The 19,746-nt window shown below is 31.6% G+C and overlaps 1 protein-coding gene across 1 annotated transcript in view; it reads left to right on the top strand.

Moving 5' to 3' along the window:
* The window catches only part of TfIIFalpha (transcription factor IIFalpha), a 47,002-nt gene extending 31,533 nt beyond the window's left edge, over window positions 1–15,469 (top strand). The window contains exons 8-12 of the mRNA XM_067288622.1: window positions 3,948–4,144; window positions 9,582–9,664; window positions 10,131–10,203; window positions 15,002–15,101; window positions 15,186–15,469. Coding sequence (XP_067144723.1) covers window positions 3,948–4,144; window positions 9,582–9,664; window positions 10,131–10,203; window positions 15,002–15,101; window positions 15,186–15,399 — 667 coding nt within the window. The 3' untranslated portion in view covers window positions 15,400–15,469. The remainder of the gene's footprint in view (window positions 1–3,947; window positions 4,145–9,581; window positions 9,665–10,130; window positions 10,204–15,001; window positions 15,102–15,185) is intronic.
* Window positions 15,470–19,746: the final 4,277 nt, after the last annotated feature.

Genomic DNA, 19,746 nt, shown 5'->3' with positions numbered 1-19,746 from the left:
CTTATAAAGAAACCTACCCTTTTTGATTGCATTAGGAATGAGAAAGAAAAATGAGATGTAGTGGAGAAATCAGAAGCATATGTGGGTACCGAGGAGGGTCGACGAGGTCAGACCTCTGTTTAATGTCGGCAACAAGTCGGAGGGACTTGCCCACGAGTCAGAGATGGCTTATTTGTCGGTAAGGATCCCGTAGGGACGGGACTGCTTTTTATCTGGTCGAGTGTAGGAGGGAAAGTGGAGTCGTGGTAAGACGATAAGCGAATATTCGAGCAAACAAGACACCATTTAACAGGTTAACAAAGATTTAATGGAAAACAAAGTATACGTTACAAAAATCTGACATTAAAAGGGGTGACATATATATATATATATATAGCTCTATATAGCCCTATCACGCGACGGGAGAGAGAGAGAGTTCACATAAGTGGGTTCCATACCTCTGGGACAATCAGTAATTCAAATATGCTGTTCGTCACGATGATCGAATATTCCTTTCTAGGGAAGGTTCGATGGCACTTACGGCACAATAGTCAAATATATTCTGTAGGCACACAGGGTAAGATCGCGACTCGATCTTAATCGATGAAAGACTCTCCACCCAGAGGGAGGAAGGGAGCCTCTTATATATCTTTTTCTGCTGGGAATTTTTGTCACGTGCAGGTGCTTAGGCCATAGGTGTTCCCGGGATTGGAAACAATACGGCGAATTCGGACGCTAACTATAAACTTAAGTTGCAAGATGATCTGTACGCAGCATAAGAACAATGGATAGTTGACAGTTATACGGCCGGGGACGCATATTTTCTCGTCCGGGACCGTTTTTAGGCAGGATGTTTACATCCAAGTCAGTTTTTTGACGGGATGTTTATAATAGGAGAATTTTTCGATTCGATATAGGGATTCATTTTATTATAATTCGTATTATATTCGGATTATAATCCGGATAGAGGAAAGGGGTAATTATTAATTCGAATATAATATATTACAACGTTCGTTCCAGGGGATTTCCAGATCTCACACATATATAATATCAATAGAGAAGAAATTGTAAAAGCAAGCATATTTCTTTGGAGCAATGAGGAAAATCCAGAACCAGAGTCTAATTAATGAAAAGATATTAAGCAAACTGGACTAATTTTTACTAGTTTTAAAAACATAGTGAAAAACCTTAATCTCCATATGAATTTTTAGATTTAGATCTAAAAGAATGTTTTGATCTATGAAAGGATGACAAGTTTAGGAAGATGGCATTAGACACAGGAAAGGAAAAGAAATGAGCAATTATTTATTGTGACATTGTCACAATACAGGGCTGCAATTTTTAATCATATTTTTAATTTATTTAATTTAAAATATATGCTTTCCGCCTCAAATTAGTAGTGACTTGCCCCTGTACATCATACTTTTCCTTTAACAATAGAGTCGTGCTGTCATCTATCTAACACCTTTCAGGGGAAAATGTTTGAATTGAAATAACATGGCTTATGGTTTGTGTTGGAAGTTTATATATGGTTAATTAGGGTCTCCTGCTACTAAGGTTTTCTTATCTGGTCTTGTCATTCTTATATCTAACTCCTTTCTTGAGATTAAGGAAAGACAGATGGATGACAGTGGGAATTTATAAGTCCCCAATTTTTTCAAATTACAGCCCAATTATTTGGAGGGATGTGAGCTTATTGGAAGAAATAAGGGGGGAGGGAATATCAGGATGGCTGAAAAGATATGGATTTAGGAGAGATGTCAGAATTCAAAAGTAATTAACATCAGAGATGGGGATAAATTATCAACAACGTGGAAATGGGTAATCAGACGAGAAGAAAATGAAAATATTTTAATTGAAAGAAAACATCGAAAAGAGGGCCCTATGTAAAATTTATCTGCATCATGGTTTAGGATATATTTTTTTAAGAAAGAAAATAAAAAATAGAACAAAAGTTTGAAGGGACATAGAACATAAAATTCATTGGGCATTTATTTGAAAGTGAAAGCTACAGTTAGTTTGGCTTCAGAAGATGAGCTTGAGTGAAAAGACTAGGGTGTTAGGTGATGAAAGTTTAATTAATAAAATAATTTTGAAGATCAACCTTAGAAAACAGTTCAAGTTTCATATGGAGATTAAGGTTCCTTACTATTTTTTTGAAACTAGTAAAAATTAATTAAGCTAAGTTAGTCTTGTTGTAGGTTAATAAAAATCTGGCTGTATTGTTTGTTAAAAATTAGATAACTAAGTTAAATGATTTAAATTTAACTAAGAATACCTCACTATGTGGGTTTTGAAATCTGTACATAAGTTATATTTTGTCTTGAAAAAAAATATACTATCAATGTATAGAAATGATACTTATTTTATCAACAAACTCATTATTATACTAGGTTAATGAGTCATACATTTACTATATTAGATTGAAAATTTTTAATATTTATTTTATATTAATCTTTTAGAATCAATTCATTTATTCTTAAAAAAAAGTAAAATTATTAATTAAAATCTTTTTTGAATTCTTTCCACCCTGTGGGTACTAAGAGGGCCTTATTTAACAGGCTCACAATGGGGCATATCTGGACGGACTACCCCCCAGAAATTTTTCAGGGGAATAATCAACCTGTCTGCATTCGATTTTGCTGCCACCTTGACTACTCGGTCATCCGGCCGTCAATAATTTTACTTACATATATATGTGTAAATAGGGTTGTCATTTAATTTTTATTGACAGTTATTACTTAGAATGACAAGCATTTAAAATACAGTAGAGCATTGATTATTCAAAATAATTCAGGACTGGGTTTTTCAGATAACTGATCATGTACCAAAAAATATATTAACCTATCCCAAGTTGAAATTTTCCTCCATTGCTTGTTGCTTCGTGCTGAATTTTTGTTGATGTTAAGCCTAACAAAAATTTTAAAAAATAATAATCACGACTATTGTTTCGTTAAAAATTATTTCTTTATTTTGCACAAACAAAATAAATATAGTAGAGCAGGGATGGCCAACGAGTCGATTGCGATCGACCGGTCGATCGCCAAGCCAATTTTGGTCGATTGCTCGCGATGTCTTGACTTAATGTATTACATATTTTGTAACCGAACGCGACAGTATGCGTGCAGTTATGACTCGATTTGTAAGCGGTGCACCTCGTACTGAAACACGGCGTATAAACATAGTGTGTATTTCACACGTCCCCTCCCACTTAGACTATGCCTATGACAACGAGTCGATCGCGACACATTTTTAAGATAAAAAGTAGATCTTACGTACGCAAAAGTCAGCAACCCCTGCAGTAGAGCATCGATTATCCGACTTAATTGGGGACTGGGGTTGGTCGGATAACCGAAAAGTATGAAAAAATACATTATTAGTATAGTGTATTAGGCCTGGTTTAAATACTAGCCTCCCCTTCATGGTCGAGCCAGTGCTGCAAGCTAAAACATGCAAAAATTTAACAAAAATAATATTAAAGTAGCCAAGACATAACCAAATATTGTAGCGCCACATCACTAGCGGACATTTGAATTTGCCGACTAGAACGCGATCGGTTAACCAATAAGTCGGTTAATCGGGGGTCGGATAATCGATGCTCTACTGTATATTGAAAAATGTAAAAAGAAAAAAAATTATATTTCGGAAGTTAATCTAGTGTCAAAAATGTTCCGATTCAGCACGACACACAAAACAAGCAAAACTCGCCACTCATGATGGGAAAAAAAGCCTCATTCAAATACTGGCACATCCTTAACTACCCTCTCATGGTTGCATCAGTGCTGCCAGCTAAAACACGCACACCAACAAAAATAATGTTGGAGTAGCCCAAGATACAGCCAAATATTGCAGTGCCACAGCACTAGCGGAAATTTGAATTTGCCGACTGGAATGCTTTCGGTATTCAGATAATTGATGCTGTACTGTATTATGATTTGAATACAAGAAATGTCTGTTTTTGATTGTAGATCAGAAGAAGAACCAGAAGAAGAAAAAATAAATAGAGAAATGAAAGGTGTTGAAGATGAGGAAGCATTGAGGAAATTAGATTTATCTGAAGATGAAGAAGAAAATGAAGAAACTAAAGAAACACCAGAAACCGAAGAAACTGTACCTGAAGAGAAACCACCAGTTAAAGAAAAAGTTAAAGCTAAAAAAGCTGAAGGTAATTGTTTTTATTATTAAAAAATAATTTTTTTTATCTATAAATTCTATTGTATTATTAAAAAAATTAATTCCTTGTTGGAATCACCAGCTATATTCTAATTAGAAAATTCTTGAGAATGCCGTAATGCTGCATCTGTAGGCGTATAGGAATGTTACTGATAATTTAATGATCCAAAACTTACAATTTAATTGTTTATTTTGGTTGATTACATACATAACTAGATGAGGGGTTGTAAAATATTAAGTTGGCCCAAAATTCATCAGTAACTAAAATTCTTAAAAGTGGATATAAGTACAAAATTAATTAGTCATAAAAATAATAATAAAACTGAACATAATAGTAATATCTTACTTTGTATTGAATCAACCATTATGTTCAGTTTTGTTATTATTTTTGTGTTTAATTAATTTTGTACTTATACCTAGCTCTTAATAATTTTAGTTACATTTTATGGCCCCTCGTCAGAAAGTTGGCCTGATATGTATCTATTTATATATGTAATCAATCAAAATAAACATAGTTGAACTGTAAGTTTTGGAACATTGAATTATCAGTAGTGTTCCTATACACTTGCAGATGCTGGATTAGGGAATCCTCAAGAATTTTCTAATTACAAAAATTAAAACTTAATTTTTTTAAGATTTCAGTATTTGCATATTGTTAATTATGATAGTGTGAGATGCCGGAGACAATAAGGGGTCTTCCTTTTAGCCACTTAATTGGCATGGTTTGACGAAAACTGCTCACCTTGTCGGTTGGATGGCTTTAAATTAGGAGGGCTACTTTCTAGTGGGGAGGTCGTGATGGGTAAGCTGATAGGTGCCAGGTACTGAATGAGACAGGCAAACAGGTTTAAACTCAACAAATAAAAGTTTAATACACTCTAAATCTAAGATATACATAAGTATTATACAATAGGCCATTAAATGCTATTAAATATAAAATCATGCAAGGTGCGGTGACTATTCTAATTCTTAATACTGCAAGTGCGCACCTAATTTCTCGAACGCGGAGAGAGAGTTTACAAATTTCTATCCACGATACCTCAAATCTTTGCTGAGTGTTTATAAAACATCAAATTTCTGTCAAGGGAATGGCAAGTGTCTTCTCCAGGGACTGGATTAGGTCCATTTTATGGAGGTAGAGGTATATAGAGCTCCTTCTAACTTTTCTATTGACGAGCGTTACTTCCTTGCGACTAACATTTATTTCCCTTTGGCGAATGCCTACTTCTGTGGAGCTTTCCAAGACGAACACTCTTCTTTTAGGACTAACGTAGCCTCTGTGGGACTTCCTTGTGACAAACGCCCAGAGCTCTCAGTGTCTCGTCCTTTTATGCATTTAGCCTGGGTAAATGGTCATGTGATCAGCAGTTGTTTAGAAATGAAGGTTGATTTCACAGGTGCTAGTTCAGCGATAACTCTTGTTGATGCAATGGTGTAGCTTACTTTCCTCTCCTTTCACAATCGGATGTTATCATTTAGCAGTTGACTGTTAAAATTCTCATCCATTGGTTGGTAGGGAGTGTTATTCAATTGTAGTTTGTGCCATGTTTGCAATGGATGTGATGTAAAAGTTTCTTAAAAATGGAATAAAATATCCTTAAGATCCTGGATCTCACAATAGCCATAATAATTGTTTTTGTATTCATTTAATTTATGATTTAGCACAAACTATAAGAAATAATTTGTTGTTAGTGTATAACTTTATATTGAGTCCTAAGTGTTATTTTTAAAATCGCAGACCATTATTATGTATATCAACCTGCTTAATATAAATTCAAAACAAGTTATAAAGAATTAAAATTAAAAAAGAGTCAGTCAAAATAAAATTAAAGCTGAATTTAATAATATAACTGATAGCAAAAAATAGAGGAAAATAGAACATGAATACTTAACCTCAACCTTCTGATCTCCATTAAGGTTGTAAAAATAGATGGTAGTAAATAAAGCCAGAAACCAGCACAAAATAGTATACAGTGGGTGATCGGTTAATCCATTCCAAGACTTTGTTCACTATCCGAATTGTTCGTTAACCGATTATCAATTTACCGTAGGTTTTTATGGGAATTTGATTAATTTGTTCTGGAGACCCCAAAAAATAAAAAATATATACTTTCTTACTACGTTTATTTACATGTAAGAATAAAAATACATATACACAGTCTTGCATATTTATTAGTGATGTTTTTTCCATTTGTGGGGGTTAAAGAATCTGTCTAATGTTGATTGCTTTTCTCTCTTCTTCAGGATTTTTCAGAAGTTATTAATAGCATTGTAATTGTAGAGATCCCCAAGCCTATTAACCTCACCCCAGGTATGGATGCCATTCTAAGACTGTTGTTCTGACATCCTCCCACTTCTTCAAAAGATTTTTAATAGCAGATATTAGCATTAATCCTGTTTTCAGAAGAAAACATATCTCGCCGAGTTATTGGCATTCTTCTATCATCAGATCCGTTTCAGGTTTCATGATGAGCTCCATTATGAAATGTTCTTTATTTTTCAGATGTGATTTTTGTTACTCCTTAATCTGCTTGAATTATACGGTATCTTTCTTAGGTAAGATTAAACTGCAGCCTACTGTAGACCTGTTCAAGCCATACTGCCCAGCAACAGATATCTTCTGCCCGCTCTCTACCTTTGCTATTATACTGTCACCTTTTGGAAATAAAATCTGACACAAAACTTAACGAGTGCCTGCCCAACAGTCTTGTGAATACTATAAAAGAATTGTTTCTGTCAGAGAAATAAAAGGCTGGAATTACAAGGGAGAGTTTCAAAGTTCGGAGGAATACTATCTGATCAGTATATACTGGGTTGAGCATCGATGTTGATGTCTCCCACGCTCCGAAAAGTTTTAAATTGTTGCCTGAAGACAAGGGAAGACCAATCAGTATTCATTATTTTACATCACTTCTTTTTGTGTTTGTCCTGTTAGGTGTTCAATTATCCGAACATAAAATCTTTCACGAACATAAAAATCTTTCACAAAAGTGTTCGTTATCCGATCACCCACTGTATTTATTAATGTTTTCATCTATTTGTAACAGACATTTTTACATAAAAGATGTCTGTTAGTAAAAGTTTTTAACATTTCTAAGTTAATTTGTGCTGGTTTCAGATGTTTGTCTTCATTTATGTGAGGTATTCTAATTTTTGAAGCACAATTGACAGGAGTAAAACTAGACAACTGGTTTTTCTCTAGAACAAATAAATATATCATACAAAAAATTCTGGAAATAGCTTTAACAGAAAAACTTTAAAAAATTCTTAATATAAGAAATGAAAATGGTGACAAACAATCCTTAAGATTACGTTAATATATCTTGATAAAGTAATTTGTTTAGAGAGTCCACCCTATTTCATATTTCGATTTAATTTAAATTTAGTTAATATACTTTGAGATAATCTTTATTTTATAATATGTAGAGTTCTAATGAAAGATATTATAGAAATGTTTAAAACAATTCCTTTTAATTAAAATGAAGTGGAATACTTTAAAATCAATAGTTTTGAGATAATGATCGTCCATTCCAATCATAATTTGCATATTTTCTGATTCAAATATCAATAAAATAACTAAGTATAATTCTAAATAAAATTATAGTTTTGTAATTTTTTTTACTTTTCTCGGATTTGGAAATAAGTTATCTTTCCTTTAAATTTACACAATGCTAGTGTAGAAAGAAGCTTTTAACATTACTTCAAATAATCTCAAGAAGTTACATTTTTTTAACATTAGTGATATATATTTAAATAACTTTGTCATTTTGCATTTAATCCTTTATACTTTCTTTAGGTGTTAGTTTGATTTAAGAGAACAAGAAATTCTTCGTAGAAGATAAATTAGGGTAATAAATAGGGTTGTTTAATCCTGAAATTTCATACTTTGTCGAGTAGCAGAAACCAAAATATATTCCCATTCATCTAAACATTTATGATTTTGTTAATTCTTTAAATTTTTATGAATAATTCTTTTGTTATCAAAGATTATCATCAAGATGATTTGACTTATTGAAAATTTTTATTTGAGAGTTTCTTGCATTTTAACTTTGTTTATAGATTGTACTGAAAACATGCTAAGATTCAGTTTTCTAACATTTGTAATCAGTTTGAGCCTGGAAGGATTACACAAGCCAATTGAATAAGTTTTTAGTGTTTTGAGATAGAGGAATTTTATCAGTGAAACATTACAAAACCACTTTAATAAGGTATCCCTCAAAAAACACTTCTACAACGTTTTTCACTCTAACACAGTTTGAGAATTTGGGAAATCGTCTATAGAAAATTTCACAAATTTTAAGTTCAAACTCTGTTATTCAATATTTATTTATTCATACATGTCATCTCAAATTTGCCCACAGATTTTAGAATATTGAAATTTTCAATTTGTGCCTTTCATCAGGTTTACTTTAATGAAAACTGATAGCTAGGACAAAGTACAAATTTTTTTCTTCTTCTATCAATCAGGTATTGTTGATGTTGCTTTCAGACATTGATCTATAAAAACAAAACACAATGACAATGACAATGACAATCTTTGTATTTACTAAAGTTTAAATAAACATTTTTAGGTGTTATTAAAATGTTTAACTGTAGGTAAGTAATCATTTGTAAAAAGGATAAACGAGATACCTCTATATTTCGTTCATTATTTATACTTAAACTGTTCCCAACTTGAACAATTTGGTATTCAAATACAAATTCTGGAGAATAAACCACTCAGTACTTGATGGAACAAATGAGGGCCCATAAAAATATGTTATTAATCAAAAATTTGTTCTAAGATAAAAATAAAAAAATAAAGACATTGCAGATATTTCTGACGAAGATCAACAAAAAAGCTCAGAAGGTGACGATACTTTTTACAATGAAAACACCCTTGTTAAATTAATATTAATTTGCAATACAGTACTTTGATTGCTTTCATAATCACAATTAAATATGTATGTTAGTTAATTATTTCTCTTAGTAATGAAAAAGTATAGTATAATTTTGGAACTTAACCCCATATTTTGTATAGAATGGATTTGCATAACACAGCACTTTTCGTAATGTAACTACCATATTATATGAGAAAGGAAATGCATGTACAGGTGGGATACCAGTACATGCATTTCCTTTCTTAAATCTTAATGATTATCCAGAGTTTAAGTTGCTGCTAATTTTTCACTAAAATGCTCCAAGAATTTGATTTAGCAACATGTTTTAAACTATTGAGTATAAGAAGCTGGAAAAGCATGGTTTTCTGGGTTAAGAGTTAACTTACTCCTAGTCTGCTGAATTTAACCTTTTGTCATCTGCAAAACATGAATCCCTATATATCAATCCTTGTAAAATATATGATGAATTGTGTATAAAATTATTTATCATAATGCATTCTTTATTTAAAATCAAAATTTTAAACTTTTTTCCATTTATTTTTTGTTTAGCTGCCTCTTCTGGTGAATCAACTTCAGAATCTGATGATTCTGATTTTGATGATTCAAAATTCCATTCAGCAATGTTCATGCAAGTAAGTTTTATGTAACTATATTGAAAAGTAGAATTTTTACTGAAAAATAATATTTGTAGTACTTTGTTTTTATTCTTCTGTCAATTTAATTTAAAATTCTTTTAATTACATGAAAATTTTCAAGTAATTTTTAATTTCCTGGTTTGCATGTCAATATTGACATTTGCAATCACAATTTTAAATACAGTAGAGTTCACTTATAATAAGCAAAGATTAATTATAGCTACTGTTATTTAATAAAATTATGATTAGCTTTAGGTAAATAGGCATTTTAAAGCTGCCTTTTCACACTAATGTTTCATCAGCTGCATGTTCAGACTAATAAAGACAAAATTACAACACCAGATATCATTTAATTGTTGTTTGCTCACAGTACAGTACAGTAGTATAAATTGCTGGTATATTTTACTTAATGAATAAATTATTTAATAAGACAATCTAATAAAAATATATTGTTTACTTGTAGAAACCTAAGAAAAATGGGTCAGATAACAGTGCCAGTAGCAGTCGTGCAAATACGCCTACAAAAATGCTTGAAGGTATTTTTCTACTTCAAACTAATAAGTTTTTTTATTATCATCAAAAATTCTTTGTAATATATTTTACAATCATGTATTCAGCAAGTAAATTTAATTATTTTATATCAAGCACTCATTATTCTAGTACTTGATTGGAAATTGTAATTTATAGAAACAATGTTTTAAAATAGAATGCTATTGATCTCCATCTTATATTTAAAAAGGTTGTTTATAGCTAATTTAGCTGTGACTTCTGTTCTATTTGTTTACTTTAATGATTTCAGAGAACAATAAATTATGTATGTAAATTTTCATAGGGAATAATAATATTTTTAATGTTTCATGAAGGAACATTTGGGTTTCCTGGTGAAAAATTTTGTATCATTCTAGGAGGTAAGGAAATAATGATGAAACATGTTCTTTCTTGTTGGCGTCAAACTTTTCATATGTTTCTTTTTGTTTGCTGTAAAAGCTTTTGAAATTCAACATATCATTCCTCTACTATCTGAGGTTTGTTGGGATGGATTTGTTAAGCAACCCAAGGAAGAGTTATCTCTCTGCCAAGGTGTAAATTTAATGGTCTTGTATACTTGTACGCATAGCAAGGGCTAATTTCTGGAGATGCAAGTCTCAGTTTTGATGGTTTTTCTCCCCATCTGCTGATATCATTCTAGTTTCACATAGGAGAACAGTGAATGCTTACAGGACATACTCCACTGGTGAATGTCATTGCATATTAAGCATCAACACAGACAAATGCAAAAGTATGATAGTTGGTAGAAACGTGCCACTCTTTAGGAAGCTTACCCTTCGAATAGGTGCTCACAGAATAAAGCAAACAATGGAAATTAAATATTTAGGCATTATTCTTGACGAGTGACTTAACTTCACACTCCACATCAAATACATCATGGACAAAGCCCTGATTAGTATTGCTAGGAACACATGGGGCCTTGGCCCTAATGCTACTAAGCTTATTTACAGGGGTGCAAATCAGTCAGCATTCCTCTATGCCGTACAGGTCGGGCCACGTGGCCGCCAGAGTCCATAACTGTAAAAAACTTATCTGTTCAAAGGATTGCAGCTCTCTGCATTTGTAAGGTTTATAGGACCGCACTCACTAGTGTCAGGATTGACCCCTGTCGACTTAGAAATTAAACGCATTATTTGGCATGAAAATCTCGTCACCTTACCTTGGCGAGATTATAGAGACTCGGATGTCGACAAAATGATTAGAGTAGGTAAGATTCCCCCACAGTTTTACCTTGATTGATGATATTAAAAAATTCAGCATCAAGAAAAATACCCTCCCAACTTACTTTGAAGATCCAGGTGATCATCCCATGTTTAGGATTTACACAGATAGTTCCAAGATGGGTGACGATGTGGTGCCGCGTGCTTCTGTCTAGGTTCACACTGCTCAATAGCACAGGCGGAAACTTTTGCTATTTATATGAGCTTAAGTTTCCGCCTGTGCTATTGAGCAGTGTGAACCCAAGTCAGAATAAAGTATAAAAGCGGCACCGATCTTGGATCCATCAGCGAAAATCCATGTGATCATCTCATGTTTAGGATTTACAAAGTAAACATCAAGGGCAAAGCTGATGGGAGGGATGTTAATTTGGAAAGGTAAGTTGGGAGGGTATTTTTGTCGATGCTGAATTTTTTGATATCATCATTTTGTCGACATCAAAGTCGCTATAATGTCGATAGGGGTTAATCCCGACATTACCAAAAAAGCACTAAGTCAATAACAACAACACACTCACTAGAGTCAATTACAACAAAGATAAATTCTTGTAAGTGTAATGCCTACCTGAGAAATTTTTAGAACTTTGCAGCCATCATAGGGCTGTGTGAATTTGTTTCCATTGACATATTCTCTAAATTTTTGAACAGCCCATACTATGGCCAGACATTCCAAATTGGTTGCCGTATAGTTCCTTTCGGCCTTTTGGAGTGTTCTACTTCATATGCGATGAGGGCCATCCTTTGGCATAAAGAGTAAATGGAATGTCTAGTTGAGGCAGTTATATCTTTTAAGGATTGAAAAGACTTGTCACATTTGGTGCTCCAATTCCATTTGGTTCTTTTGTGTCTTAATTGATACACTGACAGCTTGTACTTTACTTAGGATTTCAGGTAAATAAAGAAGGGTAGTTGACAAAAATGACTTAGCTAATTTAATTGTCAGTCCCACCTCTGACAATCTTTGCAAGACTTCCTCAATATGTTGGAGGTGTTCTGAAATGGTAGAAGAATGATTGTCATTTAAACATACCTCACAATATTTCAACTTTATTCGTCAGTGCCACGGCAATCTTTCAATATCTATCAGAAATTGGTGAAGTCCTTCGTTAGGAATAGGCCTAAAGCCTGGACTCCACATTACCGGAATCCGCGACGTAATCGTAAAACTGAAAGCCAAACTGACGAAACTTTCAGTTTTGGAAGGTTCAGTTGGGCAGAAACAAGACTGAAAGCAAAGTTAAAAATTATTTAACTTTTCCGTTTTCGTTCCGCGCTTCTGTCCTACTGCAACCAATAAAAACGCGAGGATTTGTGACGTGCATTCATCACATGTAGTTTGATTGTGGTAAAGGCAGAAAAGGACGAGGAAACAAATAGATTTGGAATTATTCATTGAAGAAGTTTGAATTATTTACATTTTTTGTCGTATTTTCTAAGATTATTAACAATTAAATTGTTAATAAATGTAGAGAAAGCGAGGCAAAATCCGTAGCGTCGTCCGTGTTTGACTCTATGACAATTACAAAACTGATCAACAGATGGCGCAGTTCAACGTAACGTGCTAGTGGAGTCGAGTTAAAACGAAAACAAAACTGAAACGAAAACTCTCTGTGTTTGAATTCTGTTTCTGAGTTTCTGTTTTCAGGTAATGTGGAGTCCAGGCTTAAGACAAGTTTTATCGCTTTCTTTTACAGGCACTTGCCAATAACCTGATGACAGATACAGTGTAGTAATGAACTTGGCATTCTTCAGCAAGTTCAGTAATTCTGAAATGACAATCATAACAGACAAATTTCCTTTGCCTAAGCTATTCAACTTACAATAATCCACACAGAGTTTCCAGTACCCTGTTTTCTTTTTCACCATTACTACAGGTGAAGCCCATGGCAAATTAGAAGGTCTGATTATTCCTTCTTTTAACATTTCACTAATTTGTCTGAAAATATGCAAAAAGTTATTCTTTAGTTTGCATTAAAAGGAGAAGATTTAATAAATCTATGTTGGAAATTGGCATCCCAGATACTGGGTTAATTATGAAAATTTAAGGATACCTTACAGTTTTGCAGGAAATTTTTAAGTTTGTTGATCATGAGTTCATCTTGTCATTCAATTTAAGATTGGCCATAGAGGGCAGATACTACAAGACAAAAGGTTATTTCTAGCCAGTCTGTTTTATAACGAAAACAAAGTCTCAAATGGAAGGGTGTTTTGAGGACCAAGCTTCCACTTTTGGCCTCTGTTTTAATTTAACTTATGGTTTATCCTCTTACCTTTGCCCCATGTAGGGTTAGAAGTTTTATTTGCAGGGCAGTCTCTTGAATAAGGCCCAGTAGTACCACAAGTAGAGCATCGCACAGGAAATCTTTGAGTCTTATTAGGAGCCCTTACTTATTAGGAGTCGTTTTTGACCAGTTTTTAGCAAGGTTGGTGATTGGGCTGTTTTCTTCAAAATTCATATTCTTTTGCAGTTTGTTATTCTCTAATTTCTATATACTCACTCAAGTTTAGAGGCATTTGAGCTGTTATGCAGTGGATAATTTCTTCATCCCTGGTGAGGGGTTTCCATGTACAGTAAAACTGAACAGTGTCCCAAATGTACTGTTTGATGTTGGGTGCACCACCATAGGTGTGGCTGAATAATTTCTTTGCTAGAGCAACTTTGTCTGTAAGAGGAGAATACAATTCTTTAAGCAGATAGAAGGTCCACCTGCCTAGCTATTACCTAATAAGAAGGCAGTTGTATTGACCCAATGGTTACCTGAGAGTCAATTATCTAGGATCTTGAACAATATTTCTTTGTTAATGTCGGCAACTGGATATTCATAAAGTTGGTGGCATATTTGGAATGTTGTCTTCCAGATCAGATCGGTTCACGGTGATACTTGTTATAGAGCCAGGAACTCCTCATGAGTAATGGTATTTTTGCCAGACATTGTTTCACTTGGGAGATGATGACAACAAATACACCAGTCTAATCTTAAAAGAAAAACAATACTATATAACTAGACTGTATTTTGTAAAAATATGTAAATCAGCAATAATCAATCAAAATCAGATTTTGTATAAAATTATTGAACATATAATCAATATGTTACTTGCCATACTCAACGAGCATGATGTAAAAGCCAGTTTGATTATTATTTAACACTTTATGCAGAAATGTCCAAGTGACTTCCATTTAATAATTTTTCTGACAGTTAAAATATAGTATTTAGATAAAATATTGATTTTATATATGGGTAGAAAAGATTTTAGTACTGTATGAACCTTATTTCATAAGTGGAACTGTTTACTACTATCACAAGCTTCAGTGTTAAGAATTAATGTATATTGCAAACAGGGTAATGATGTACTATACAATATTATATAAAGCTTTATTTGTTTACTTTGTAACTCCTAAAAGTTTTAATATAGATTATATAAAATTGTAGATTATCATATGTCAATTTTTTCATAACCCTACCTCATTTATGTGGCTACATAAAATGAGGTTTTACTGTATATTTAGATTAAGTCAAGAGTTTAACTTAATTTTTAGCACTTTTTCATATATATATTTGAATATTAGGTAAGAAATCTATGAAGCGTAAACTGCTTGCCTCGGATTCATCACATTTTGATAAAAAAGCAAAACTTGATAGTCAGCCTGGAACACCAACAATGGCCAAGTACATAAATTTTTTACATATTTAATTTAAACAATTTTACATAATTATAAACATTATTAAAATTAAAACTTTCTTCTTGTAAAGCTCTTCCGACGGAATTACAGAAGACGCCGTGCGTAGATATCTCATGAGGAAGCCAATGACTACAACTGAACTTCTACAGAAGTTTAAGAGCAAGAAAACTGGTTTGACTAGTGATCAATTAGTTACTACAATAGCAAAAATTCTGAAGAAACTTAATCCAGAGAAACAGAAAATAAAAGGAAAATTGTATTTATCTATAAAGCAACAGCAGTAAGGATAAGTAATGATGTTTGGAAATTGGTCATGTTAAAAATAAATATGAAAGTTTTATATGATTTTATGAATTCATGTAACAATACTGTCATTTATTTTATTTTACACATTAATGTTCAAAGTTTTAAATGATATCAGAACAAAGAATGCTTTTTATTTGATGCATTGTAATATAAGCTTCATATATGGGATATTTATAAATAATATCTGTACAGATAGTAGTTAGTTAATAATAAATTTCTAATTTGAAAAAAATTGAAATAGCATTTTACATTAAAGTAATATCTTCTTTAAATTAAGACCATTATTTATGGTAATATAAGCATTTTCAAAAGTAAAATTTAACACGCTCATAAGCAATTCCAAAAAACCAATAAATAGTATGGTGAAAATGGACAATTATATTTTTGAGATCTTACCACTTATTTTTGCACATTGTACTTTTCCTGTGAATGACATCACAGCTTGAAAGTACTAAAACATTTAAACTTTTGTGAAATATATAATCTACCTTGCTCCATTATTATTAATACACAGGCAAAAAAGATGTAAATTATAAAAAGAATCAAAGTGTCATTTGTATAGACAATAAATTAAAAATGACAGTTTTATAAATATCTTCAGGTATACATTTTACATGCATTCTCTTATCAGATCTAAATGAATTTATTATATAACCCAGTACTTAAATTAAGAGGACATGAGACCTCAGTGAAAGGGCAAACTACTGTTTTTAGTTTTTTAAATTTAAATAAAAAATGTCATGATAGAAAATTGCCATGTACAAAAACTATGTGTTAAGTGTTACGTTTTTCCTTGGTACGAAATGTTGTTTATTAATACTTAAATTTCTAGTTACTTTGGCCATTAGGAAGTGCTTCCATCATTTCTGTTGTCAGTAGACACTATAAGATTGCTTTAATAAAGCAACTTATAGTCTTATGATCTCTTTAATTTGTATAATTATGAACATGAGTTTTAAATTTTTATTAATATATTGTAAAGTATTTTAAGGAGACTGCAACAAAAAGTTTTCATAATAGCAAAAACTCACAGTAGTAATCAATTAAATTTTGATATAAATTGCCTAAAAACAAGTTTGTGATTTGGAGATATCAGTTTTGTTTTAATTGTGAACTATACATTTGAATGAAAAACAAATTCCCTTCTTTGATAGCTAAGCTTGCATCAATACAATTATAGCTGTAGATATGAAACTGAAATTTCAAGTTTTTGTAGAGCATTAGCATAGTTTTTAATAACTGTTTACACTGATATAGTACTACAACAAACAAGATAATATTGTATTTAGTACTGAAGAATTCGTTACATGGATATATCTCAGTAAAAAATTTCTTGTTAGATCAAATAATTTGTTAAGAAATTATATATCTAAAATGCTGTAAGGATATATATTTCTTTAGATAAAATATTAATACAAATGAACTCAAAGAATTTTATTAGAAATCTTAATGACCTCTATCCATTTCTGATTTTTATGGTATGAGACATGTCATTAGTTTCTAGATTATAATAAATATGCTCATTAATTGAAAAGAAGAAAGGGAAATGTTTATTAATCTATATCATAAATCAATTAAATTAATGTTGTATATCTTTCTGCAAGAAATTTAAAAAGACCTTTCATTCCTTAAGACAATTGTAAAAATATTGAGAAGAAAATCAAACTGCCATCAAAACCGAAGATTTTTCGGTAACATGTTAAATGCATAAGGTATAAAATAACAAGAAAATTAAAATTCACAAATTGATGCATGGAAACTAACTAAAAGACAAAAATGCAAATTTCTAAATTCAGAGAGAAAATTCTTAGTTTTTCTAAGAATTTTGGAAGATTACTGCAAAAATAATCATAATGAATAATGATGGCGATTATCATTGTCAGATATTTGAGATAATCTCGTAATTGACACAACTTTTCTGTGTTTGTATATTTAATATTTGATGTGCACAGTAACTTTATGACGAAAAATTTATTATTATTATTTTTTTAAATTGTCATGTATACTTTTCATAGGCCTTTCGGTGACTGAGTGTATGAAACCACCGAACACCTGTAGTTGGTCGTGGGTTCGTGCCTCACCAGTGAGCTAGCCACCTGGAATTTTTCGAGTTTTCTTCACAAGTGTAACATCTAAATCAGGAATGGGCAACCTTTTTCTATGTAAGGATCACATTTAATTTCACTTCTACATTTAAAACTTTTGAATTTATGCAGCCCCAAACGAGAGAAAAGAAAACAAAACAAAATTGAGCGAATCTCAATTATTTATTCATATATGATTATAAATTAACACAAGTCAAATTAACACATACTTAATTTGACTTCTGTCACCGATGTAAACATAATATATCTGAAGGATTTGGTTGAATATTAGTCACTGCTAGTTTTAAATTAATTTTGATGCCAGTCTGTTAGTAAAAAGTGAAACAAATTGGCTAAGTTGCAGAAAATAACATTAAGAAAGTATGCAGCAAGATGTTTAAAGTCTGGAAATTGATAGGTTTATTAATATTTTATATTTAGATTAGGGGTTGCCCACCCCTGATCTAAATAGAGGCCAGTTTCCTATAGAAAGTTCCCTAGGCAGGTTGTGTTGTTCCATTAGTCTGGAATTTTCTGGGCTGTAAAACTCCATGTGGTCAGCTCGGTGAGGCACAGACCCACGACCAGTGTTCAGTGGTTTTATCAACTCGGCCATTAGTGGGCTCAAAAAAACAGAGAGAGAGAGAGAAAATGACTGCTAAAATCTTACATTTGATCATTACTTTAGTGCTTGATAAATATATAACTAATAAATGTACAATTAATTATAACAACCAATTTATGGCATAATCAATATGAACTGAACACATACCAAAATCCTGGAGGGTTTTATATTCGAAAATTGTTGGAAAAACTGATAAATTGAGTATAATTTAAACAGTATTTACATGAAAAAACTTAAAATAACAAACACCTTAGTATTGCTGGAAATATTAAGGTGTTGGTTATTTTAACTATTTATATTCCAGTAAGTTGTTTGTTTTATTACCCGAAAAAACTATTATTGGAAAAAAAATTGGTTTAATTTATAAATTTCAATGATGGCATTTATAATATAATCTATAAATACGCAAATTTATTAACACGAATTATTTTTAAATGTAAAATATAATTTTATTATTTGAGTTTTCATTGTTCCTGATTTTTATTCTATAAACTTATATAATGCGAGTTGTTTTTAAAATGCCAATTGAAATTTTTAAAATATTCATATTTATTTATAAAGCATTAGTTTACAGTTAGTACCGATGAAAAATGAAAATTTTTTAAATTCAAATTCAATTTAGTTTTTTTGAATGATTTCAATCCAAAAAACTTTCCCCTGAATGGAGTTACATAGATGACCAGCATGACACCGTTGTTATCAGGAAAAGTATGATGTACAGGGGCAAGACTAATAATTTGAGATGGAGAACATATTCTTTAATTTTTTTTTATTTAATTCAAAATACATGATTAAAAATTGCAACCAAGCATTATGACCATGTCGCAATAAATAATTTTAATCGAAAGAGTTTTAATTTAAAAAAAATTGATATACAGTAGTAACGGTAGACCCTCGATTTAACGGACCAAATGGGGAAGGGATATCCACTATTACCGTAAGTTCGTTAAATCGAGGGTTTAATTCTGAATTATCTGGAGTTACCGGATCATCAGTTTTGTACTTCTGTTTACAGTCTAACTGTCAGTATTATAATTAACAAGTTTAAATAATCTAATAATTTCAGCCAGATATTTGTTTAGATTAATTATATTAACTAAATATTTGATCATCATCATCATCATCCATCTATTCAGAATTGAAGAAAATATTTGCACACACTTTAATTCTATAACGAGACCAAAATAAGCGCTATGTTATCTATAATATTTCTGGCATACCCCCGTTTGGTATGTCAACTTCCAATAGCGGCCACCCCTAAACGGTGGCCATTTTTTCCAGGAGTGTTTCTTTTTTGAAATGCATACAAAATAAATGGCCATTTTTAGGAATTTATTTTGTTTTACATTTCCTTCTGTGGCCGTTATTCACAGGTTATACTCTAATTTATTAGATTCAATGTCAAAATTGCAGATATTTTAATTATAACAAAATATTAATTAATTAAAAATATAATTAAATTTAATATATATATGTACAGGGTGGTTCAAAAGTCATCGAATTTTCAAATGTTAATTATTTTAGTGAATTTAATTGTAAACATTTAATTAATATATTTAAATCATTTTAATTCAATAATCACAAGAATCAGTTGCAATTTATTGAGTCGTTTGTCA

The sequence above is a fragment of the Centruroides vittatus genome, unplaced genomic scaffold (genome assembly GCF_030686945.1).
Source record: "Centruroides vittatus isolate TY-2023 unplaced genomic scaffold, ASM3068694v2 scaffold_861, whole genome shotgun sequence".
Classification (NCBI taxonomy): Eukaryota; Metazoa; Arthropoda; class Arachnida; order Scorpiones; family Buthidae; genus Centruroides; species Centruroides vittatus.
The sequence above is the reverse complement of the archived record's forward strand: the minus strand, read 5'-3'. Positions and strand labels throughout refer to the sequence as shown.